Source organism: Amblyomma mixtum, chromosome 8 (assembly GCF_055824585.1).
Source record: "Amblyomma mixtum isolate Tamu chromosome 8, ASM5582458v1, whole genome shotgun sequence".
NCBI lineage: Eukaryota > Metazoa > Arthropoda > Arachnida > Ixodida > Ixodidae > Amblyomma > Amblyomma mixtum.
In genome coordinates, this window is record NC_143019.1 from 87,773,379 (window position 1) to 87,783,703 (window position 10,325).

The 10,325-nt window shown below is 46.6% G+C and overlaps 1 protein-coding gene across 1 annotated transcript in view; it reads left to right on the forward strand.

Annotated features, from left to right (window-relative positions):
• Window positions 1-7,387, forward strand: part of LOC149333393 (uncharacterized) — an 80,541-nt gene extending 73,154 nt beyond the window's left edge. The window contains exon 6 of the mRNA XM_089558643.1: window positions 1,033-7,387. Coding sequence (XP_089414769.1) covers window positions 1,033-1,218 — 186 coding nt within the window. The 3' untranslated portion in view covers window positions 1,219-7,387. The remainder of the gene's footprint in view (window positions 1-1,032) is intronic.
• Window positions 7,388-10,325: the final 2,938 nt, after the last annotated feature.

The following is a 10,325-nucleotide window of genomic DNA, read 5'->3' on the forward strand; positions in this document are numbered from 1 at the left end:
ACTAACAGAGCTTAATATTATGGTACAGTATTTCGGGAAAGCTGGATAAACAATAATAAAAAACGACATATACAAAAAGACAGGTAGAACTGAATACAGGCGTGAAGGGGGATTATTCCCGGGGCTCGTCTCAAAAACAGACGGTAACGTGGGGTAACAGTCTAAAAACTAAACAGAAAGCACTGACATTGTATGGGAAACATAGCTAATAAGTGGCAACACTCGGCAACAATTCGTGTTTTCTGGGAGCCTGAGAAGCAACAACCCGGACGTCCTGTGCCCCTCAAAAGGCCGAAAGCACTCGGTTACCATGCCGTATGGCGCCAGAAGAACGGCGCCCCTGTGTTTTGGAGCGAAAGCTGTACTCCTCGAGGCAAACTCCCAAGGTCAAATGTGGCGCGCGTTTCACCTTCAGCCGGCGAAGCGGTTTTGTGTCCCGTGACGTGACGTCACGGGACCCACTGCGGAGAGGCGTCGCAACTGCGCTCGCTCGGAACCTCGCCGCTGCGGTGCCGCGTCACTAGCGGAGATTTAACAGCTGCTCCGCCGGCGCTGGTCGTTCAGTCTCACTGTGGATGAAGCGCGCGCCGGTTCGAGAGCGTCAACTGTTCGCCGCAGGGACCAGGCTAACCATGCTTAACAAAGCTGTCGCTCGAATAACTAAGTTCAAGTCGCGCTTAAACCAGCCTAATTTTTGGTCTGAAAAGGATTTGCACTCAGACGTAAAAAAGAAATGTCGTATGCCATCGTGCAACCCATATACTAGCCAGTTAATGAAGTGAGTCCTTGGGACCTGGGAAACTGAGTCCGAGCGTTCCCTTTCCTGAAACACGCGGGTTCGATCCCGGCCGCGGCGGTTGAATTTCTTTGGAGGAGAAATTCTAGAGACCCGTGTACTGTGCGATTTCAGTGCACGTTAAAGAACCCCAGGTGGTCGAAATTTCCGGAGCCCTCCACTACGGCGTCTCTCATAGCCTTAGTCGCTTTGGGACGTTAAACCCCATAAACCAACCAACCTTTCCATCCTGACAGGAGTTCGGGCTGCCAGTGCGCGAGGACCGCTGGTCGAAGCACGTGGCGGCCAAGCGTCGCGAGGCGCAGCTCATCCGGCGAAGCGTGCACGACCAGCTGAGGATGAAGGCGCTCCAGTGGAGACAGAAGGAGAACCGCTTCCACCAACGCTTCAAGCCGGCGACGGGTCCCGCGATGCTCCTCTAACCACTGCCCCTGCAACGGGCACTCACGCTGGGACCCTGCGAAGGCGCCTTGAACTGGACAAGCCTCAGCGCTCGAGAGGGCGTTATTCCGCTGCATATTTTTTAGCTGTGCACTCATTAGGGACTATAAGAGCAGGGTTACCATATCGGTTATATGCATAGAGTAATAGCGGTGCGCCAGTGCGCGTGCGCCGGACAATGACCAGAGCGGCGTTATCGTCCTATGCCTGAGCACTGGCGTCCAGCAGTTGCCCTATGCACATAACCGATATCGTAACCCTACTCTAAATGTCTCTATTTTTGGACGTGGCACCGCAAAATTTTGAACCGAGTGTAAGTGTCCCTTAAGGAAGAGCTCGGCGACGTTTCGGAAAAGCGTAAGCCCTGGGAATGTCTTTGTTAAGGCCACCTTGCGTAGAGAAACGAGAATTACTTGTCTGATTTTCTTTTACGGCCACTGCTAATGAGAGAGATTTCTTTGAGGTCCGTTTATTTATTTACTTCTTGACGGCCGCACTTGGTCTTACCTGCAATGTCATCATGCTGACCAAATAAAACTAACCCGCTAAGCAAAGCAAGGTCGCCTCGCCAAAGACAGGCCTTACTTCGGAATTAACTGCAGAACACGGTGAAAAAACGGTGCCCGATGTCTCGTGGCTCCTAGTCTTTTTCCATTTGTCCGTTGAACTAAACGCTTCATTCCGGTTAATGCTCAAGCGACATGCCCTTCACTCCACCTTATCATGTGTACTCTTAATAAGCCCGACGAAACGACGTCTTGCTTCTCTGAGGACACTGTCACTCGATTCAACAAGTCGTTAAGTTCGCGACTGCTATCGTTTGGCCTTCTGCCTTGATTACGGCCGTTCTTTCGAGAGCACATGCAGTGAATAACATCGTATATGACTTCGACTACTGTCGCTAACGCTTATGTGAGCTTGAAATCACTTATATGCAGTGATGACACTAGGAATGTGTGTGAAAGGATGCGCATCAGAAGCAAATCGCCACTAGTAATGCAGGGAAGAGTCTATTTCTTTTTTTGCCCCAAAATTTTATCGTAATATGCCAACTCCGAAGCATTCGGAGGCACAGTGTCATCCTCCTGCAATGGATGTGGACGACGTGAACGCGTTTAAAAAACTTGCTGTTCACATAGAGACGGCTGTGCTGAAAGCTGCCATGATTGTAGTGGACCTCCAGATAAGCCTCCGGTAGCCAGTAATTTATTTGTCGGTTCTATCGAGGCCTGCAGAAAGAGGATGTGAAAGAACTGCATATTTGTCCTGTATAGGCTCCTCGTTTTGTCTCTATGCAACTTATCGACGAAAAAAAAAGTACGCTTTCAAGACCTCGTTATTCCGCTTGGGATGACTGAATAAGCTTCACGTCGGCAAAGTTGAGCTGAAGCAGTGTGAGGTAGGCTCTACTTAAGTAATAGCGCCTTTACGTCGCATAGACTTTACAGTGCCTCATGATGTGCACTGCAGAAAAGATATCTAGGTGCGTCAAAGAGAAGGCCGCAACTGAGACAGATGTAGATGCCCGCAGAAGTTTCCGGAATACGCGAGTCATGAAAAGCGTAACTACTTTACAACCTAAGCATGCAGACGTCAACTCGAACGTACGCTCAGCAATTCGTTGAGCTACCAGCTGCGCCATGCACCAATATGAGGTCGCGCCCCCTGTCAGCGAGAAAATTTATCTTGTTCCTCGCTTCTATACTTCGAAAACCTGTGGGCACATGCACACAAACTGCGGAGGAGGGCCCTAGCGGACCAGCCATTCGATTCTGGCACGTCGCGTGAGTTGTTTCAATCATCAAGCCCATTCCAGCTAGGCAACCTTGCTAATAATCTCCCATACTTCAACCCCCCGTAATGCCCTTAGAATGTCGACCAACTGTAAAGAAGATAGACGCCATTGCATAGCATGTACTGTATGCGATACAAGACAGAGGTGTGAAAGTGAGCACTAAAGAGATGACGAAAACACATAAACAGGGCTACCAAAGTGGAGTCCTTCAATGTGTCCAGCGTGTCGTCATAGTCGCACTCTCTTCTCTCAGACATTCATGCCCGCATTGCATGCTTCGTTTACAGCTGCGATACAGCGCGAGCATAAATAGCCGACTGCTAAGTGACCCAACATATATTTTTTGCCGTCGTCGTACTTAACGTCACCACTCGTTACGACTTTGCTGCACTGACTGCACGTGTTAGAAACGCTTAAGTGAATCATCCGTCTTGCTCTGACGCATCAGCAGAAACAATCCCTGTGAAACTTGGGCAAGGTGGTCAAAGCACTCCCGGCAGGTGTATCTCACCGCTGGCAACCTGCCACTCTCGCCCTTTGTTTTTTGTTTTCTTTTCTGAACGCTTAGCATTTACAAGGCCGGCCCTTACGCATTCCCAGTCGAAAAACGCACCAGAAAAGTTTCTGTCGTCACTGCTTAATTTCTGTAATGTTTTTGACCAAAACTTGAAACAAGAACAGAAATGTTTGTAGTAACAACAGAATTTTGTGTAGTTGATGCAGGAAAGTACTACAGAACTTGAGACTACAGAAAAGCACTGCAGAAAAGTACTACAAATAACATAAAAATCTGTCGTACGACCAAACTACAAAATATTTTGTCGTGTTTTCAGACACGGTTCTGTAGTTTTTTCGACTGGATTCCCTCAAGGATGTCCCTTGTCCGAAGTCCGGTGTAGCTTCGATGGGGAGAATAAGCGGAGAACCTTGTCAAGGGACAAGGAGCCAAATATGTAAGTGGAGAGGAGGCAACCTTTGGGAGGGAGAGCTAAGGAATAAAGGCCAGAGCAATGAAGTACGCTGTAACCAGAGTTTTTTTTTTTCTGCCGAGGGAAAGCGAAAATAAGAAAAGAATGCAAAGTGAAATGAACATGTACAGTCGTGAGCAACGTGAGAGGGTACAAAGTTCCAGCATTCATTCATTGGTTATTCTATATTCGTGTGTGACACGCACAGCTTTTTGCTGTTAATCTAACTGCTTTTTTTCTTGGCGCGTACTATCCATATGTCATAGTCGAATTTAGTGGTGAAATAACCAGAAAATTCAGTTTTGTGCAAAACGTTTGTTCCTTTTCATATTACACACAACTGTACATGTCGCTGCTCCTTGCTCGTGGCATATTAGCCAAAGTCCTCTTGCGTGTTCCATACTCGACAGATAAAAGGGACACTTGTAGAACATTTCTGCTGTGTCCCTTAATGACCGTCCTACAGCTTCCCTATAAGATGCAGTTCCCAGAACGCGTGTAAATGCTCAGCATTTAGAAAGCCTTTCGTAGGTAAAAAAGGTTTATTTACAGTCCTCAGAGCATACACAGGGCGTATACAAATGTATCCGCCCAGTATATGCCAACATATATAAGCCCTGATGCAACGACGGCATATAGAGATGTGCCCTGACATCATTGTTGCCTTCATGTCGTTATATAAAAAAAATGCAGGCGAAGCTTTCCGGAAAAACACACCGGCACCTATCTTCGACTGACTTGAGAAATTTAATACTTGCCAGCTGCATCATCACTGCTGTTTTGTCCTGGTCAGAGTAATCATGCTGCTCAACATGCAGCGTGCTGTCGTGCATGACGCTGGAGGGCTCAGCAGTGCAGCATTCGGCCACAAGCGCTAAATACGACTTCTCCAGAGCCCATAGTGCGGTGAAAAAGAAAAAAATTATCATTACAAAGCATTGTCGACTAACTATTCATTTTTTTTAAAAAAAAAAGAGCCAACATCCCCCAGGCGCCGCTATCATGATATTTTTTTCTGTATTTTTAACCGTGTCGCCTACAGAGCGGTATACTTGCGCCATATTTTCTTGCTGCATTGTTTTCATGTGCGACAGCGCCCCCTACAGTCGGATACAACTCAAGAACGAAGCGGCTTTTCCCCGTCAAAGGCACCCCCTTTCCAGCCAATGGCGTCGGCCGATTTGCATGGGCCTTCTAGCGTGACAATGCAGGGAGTGGCGCCACAATAGAGAAAGGGGTCTATCCCGGACCATGGAAAGAAATGACTGTCCCCTTTCATCTGCTACTGCCTGCATTGTCACACTAGCAGGATCATGAGAATCGGCCGACGCCATTGGCTGGAAGGTGTTCTTTTGACGGGGAAAAGCGGCTTCCTTCTTGAGTTGTATGTGACTACAGCACCGACTGCCGGAAGCCAGGCACATAAGAGCTTATATTAAAAGGCTAAGGACAGTGCGCTCTAGCTTCTCGTCTCCGCGCTCATTATTTTTGTCTCTGTAGCCGATGTCTGTGACGTTAGGGATGGTATACCGAGTAAGAAATGTCATTTGCAGACTTAGGCTTGGAACTGCCGCTAGCAAAGAGAGCAAGTAATGAATCCCCAAATAAAGGTTACAACACACGCCCACAGTACTCACTACAGTGGCGCCCACTTTAAACAAATAGTCGTATAAAGTGTTTTATGTGAATGCAAGTTTGAAATAGTGCCACCATAAGCACATGAAATCCACGTATAACGGAAGGCATATGTAAAGGCGGTTTCTACGATACCCACTAAGTACAGCGCCTTCGTTCTTTACGTATTACGTCCGAGCATAGAGAGATAATGCGTCATTGTTACTATTTAGTAAGGAGACGTACACCGCTGTGGTAACTGAAAACTGTAAAAGAAAGCCCTGCTTCGTTTGTACTGATGTGCGATTACTGTCTGTGTACACCAGAAATTCGACTGGCTGTGCTCTGCAGATAGTAGTAGGAACTAGTAAAAAAAACTGTATTGCCCATTTCGAAAGTGCAGTTTAGAAGGGGCCTGAAATGATTGAGGTCACAGATTTGTTTGAGCCGACATACTGCAAAATAAAAATTGTTGGCGGATAGGCACAGAGCTACGTCGAGCACGATGGTGGCCAGTGTCTGATTTTCGCCAGTATACCTGCATTGCACTAAGCTCGGCGACGTTGTCTCCACATAAATTTGTGCATTCGTGTATTAGTGGTCCCTGCCTGCTATATTGAAGCCAATGTCGTAATGCAGACAGCACTACTGCGATTAAGATACCATGCAGTTAAAAATCTAAAAATGCATATTTGTCACTATCTCGAGCTTGTATGAAAACTGCGTAAAAGTAGAAACTGTGTGCCCAGCTTACGCGGTTGTAAGAACGTGATATCGTATGTAGTAAACACACAGACAACAACAGAAAGAATTTATTCCCTCATAAATAACGAGTTTTCAATGTGTGTAAGATCTCTGCGCGTCTTAGAACGTCAGGTTGTTAATGTACTGACACGTAAGCACCGATGTACCTTCGACGTTTCGAAAGCAAGCCAGCACCATCTATTGGATGCTATAGACATGGATATCCTCTTCCGATTCACATTCCACGACGTTATTCGCTTTATGACTGCCACATGCGAATGGCGTGATTTTTGTTTCAAACGCTGAAATATCCAAGGAATGGCAACCAGTATGATGTCATGGTCACAGATATCCCATAAAGCCGGTAGAGTTTGCCCAGCCTAAAAGCTCGAATAACTAGAAGTCCTTAGGGCGTAAGTGTATTGGACCTTTGGATTACACCGCGCAACCTCCAACTCAAAGGAGAGTTGGTGAAAACACTATAGCTGCTCCATTTTCGACTCATTTTCTAACAGTTGTCCGAGGTTTTTTTTTTTTTTTTGTAGAAGGCAGACGCCACCTCATGCACCGCGGAAACTTTAGACGCCCACAGCCCCACGAAGCCGGTGCGGTGATGTCGGCCATGTTTTTGGCCCTTCACGGCATGCATTACTGCACAGCGCGCATTTCACGACATTAATGTTGCACCATGTTAGAACAACCTCACTAGCTATGCCGCATGTAAAGCACGCGAAGTACTATACCACACCGAATTATAGCGCCGCTATCGCAACGACTGCATTGAAGCCGCGAAGCGGGCCCGTTAGACTCGGGGTCAGAACGACGGTTGTGATCCATAGAAGCCTTTGCACAAGTTCTCGTATTCGTTCATCGTCATATCTTGTGCGCGCTGTACGCGCGAGTCTACCCAAGTGCTTCTGTCCGCGCAGTGCATTTCGCTGTCTTTTAGCTCTCCAAGCTTGAACAAGCGCTCTGTACTGCCACTGTACATGAAAATGCGACGAGCAATAAAAATTGATTTGCCTCTTAGCGACGTCTCCATTCATCCTCTTCTCTGTCGGTGTAAGTTTACCCACACTCGAATAACCCTCTTGTACTCACGAGTTTACTACATCCATTGCACTCCATGTTCCGACAGTCCTCGCAAACTGTACGACGTACTGTCAAAGAAGAGGACTGCCTTTGCACTCAGTCAACATCTCAAAGCATTCAGCACGTCCCTTACGTCCTTTACGACTATTTTGACGATCTTTGTCCAGGAGCATTTACTTCTCTCACGAGGTGGGTGAACTTCGAACTGCGAAGGTTTCTCAACCTATTCATATCGACCCAAGGTGGTCCGCTTCTTTTTTTTCTATATAAAGTGAACCACCCGTATTCTCTTCACACCTCAGCTAAAGTAGAACGCGCCGCTTATTTATATCTTCAGGCAGAGACGCTTCCTTCAACACAGGGCTAAATGCTTTATAGCTGCAGGTCTCGGAGTTTATTCTTCAAACTTCTTATAAATGCAATATGAAACAAAAACAGGCTATTCTTTTCTGCGCTTCAGGTCTCTGTGCCTTAAAAAAACACGTAGCGATACGTGTATTTAGCTGAATACCTATGCGGTGGAGGATGTACTGAAATTAACAATGCAAATAATTTCAGAGAAATCAATAAGGATCATTGGCCGCCTTTTTTTGCCGCCTGCGGGTACTCGGGGCATGTAAAACTCTGAGCGAGTTGGTTGACGTTAGTAATGGCAGGTTCGGTGCGGAAGCTTCAAAAGAGGAAAGGGCCCATTGTAGGAGAAATATGGTCAAGTAAAACTCTAGTTTGGGCGAGTTGGTTCATGTTCATGGCCAGGACAGCAGCTTGGGCATGTTGGTTATTCATTCTTGATGGAACAGCGCAAAACATCGGGACCGAGCAGCAAGATTATGCACAGAAACAGAAAGAAAGGAGGCCGGTAGTAGCAATTCCGTATCTTCACAATATTTCCCATCGTCTGAAAGGCATAGGTCGAAAAGCTGGCGTGAATGTAGTGATGACTGCTCCTAATAAACTCAAAAGTCTGTGCAGACGAGTCAACTCCGATCCGACCAAAAAGAAGCAGGGATGCACGATAAAGCATCGAACCCCCTTTTTGGAGTGCACCGAAGGCCTTGTTTATTCGTTGCCAGTGACTTGCGGTAAACAGTACATTGGGCAGACTGGCAGGTGCATGAATGAAAGGCTGCTAGAACACAAAAATAATTTCGAGCAAGCTTGCAGGAACCTGGGAATCCATTGCAGAGATTGCCCTTCAACTAGTTGTGCACCGGTTTTCCAAAAATGCAAAGCTTTGGCTAATCACAAAGACCAGTTAGTCCGGGAAATAATCGAGGCAGCTTCGATAGCGAGTCTGCGCGACGATGGTGTCAGCACGCCGTCTGTAGCTTTGACTAAGAAAGAATTTGACATGTTAAAAATGTGATTATAAATATCTGTGATTATTTGTCTTATGCTTTTTTGTGGACGCTTGAACGATATGGTTGCGACGCATGTGCTTTTTGAGAGGGTGAAGAAGGTATAAGAAGCAATGTTTCTTCGAAATAAAAACCAGTTGTAAGTCAGCGCTTGTCTCTTGTCCCGATGTTTTGCGCTGTTCCATCAAGAATGTTCATGGCGTCAGCCCTGTCTTTCGTGTGCCTTCCGTGTCCTCGTTTATTCCGCCATTACCAGTTTTTTTCGTTGAACTCAGGTCATGAGACAAAGCGACCATTTCATAAGACAGCTCAGAGCCATGACTTTTGCGATACGATTCTTGAGGATGCAACTAAACTTGGAAACAGTGTTAAATACTCCGCTATTTCACTTCAGCGGTGGCCGAGTGGTTTTAGCGTCCGTCTCTTAACCGCGAAGAGCGGGATTCGGTCCTCCCGTGCCGCCGGTTACCCAGTGGTTATATACTCAACGGGTACAAGTGTTTCTATGGCCTAGTGTCCGGCTTCTATGGGGTAAGTTCTCGAAAAATGGGTATTTCACCCCATCTTGTGTGCACGAAAACACTTTGTGCCATGTGCTCTTTTACCAAAAACGCCATTGCCTATTTTAAGCTCATCATAATGGTCATCATACTCCTCTATTTCCCATCGTGTTTGGGCGGCAGGAGTTCCGCACATTTGGAATGAAAAAAAAAAAGTTTCTGACACGTGGGTGCAAACGAAAATACGCACAAAAATAAAATCTGGCATAGGATGAATGCCGTAAATGCCACGCGAATTAAACAAATTTAAGCATCTGCTCTGTTGTGGAAAGTTGCTGATGAAAGATGCGGCTGAGATGTAATGAAGATTGCAACACGGTTGTGGGATACTGACGAGGACAAACAAAGAACATAAACGATGTGCACATTGTGCAATTAACTTGCAACCAGTTTGTTTCTCTGAGAAACGTTATGGTTTATACAAGACGCAGCTTTCACTAATGGACAGAAAAAAAAATTAATTCACGCGTTAATTGCAGATGAGAATCTGTGAGATCTCACTGGATGGAGAAGAGCTGTGGAGGAGAACTCGGGTAGCGCCATGGGCGCGCTCGTTTTCTTCAAGCCTTGATATCCCGGTGGCAGACGAGGCATTTCAGTGTGCTGGGGTGGCCATGATCTTCCAGTATTCTGGCGGCTGAGAATGCGGGAGAGTTCACGCTCTGATATAATTACGGTGATTATTGAATCCGTCATCATATAGGTGCAGGTGGCGGGCGTGGCGGCCAACCTCATCCGCCGTTTCTATATTGTCTTTGTAGAATGTGAAGGTATCCACAACACTCCGTTTCATGAATCAGGTGCAACGCTATCAAGGCTAGCGCTCTTGTTTGCGCCGCCTACATCCGAGATCAAAAAGTAATGCGTTCCTTGTTGCGAGCGAGAAAGAGTAAATGCTTCGTGCAGGGTTTTTACGTGAATCCCATCTTCGACAGGCTTCTCTCAGGGCGCAGTCCA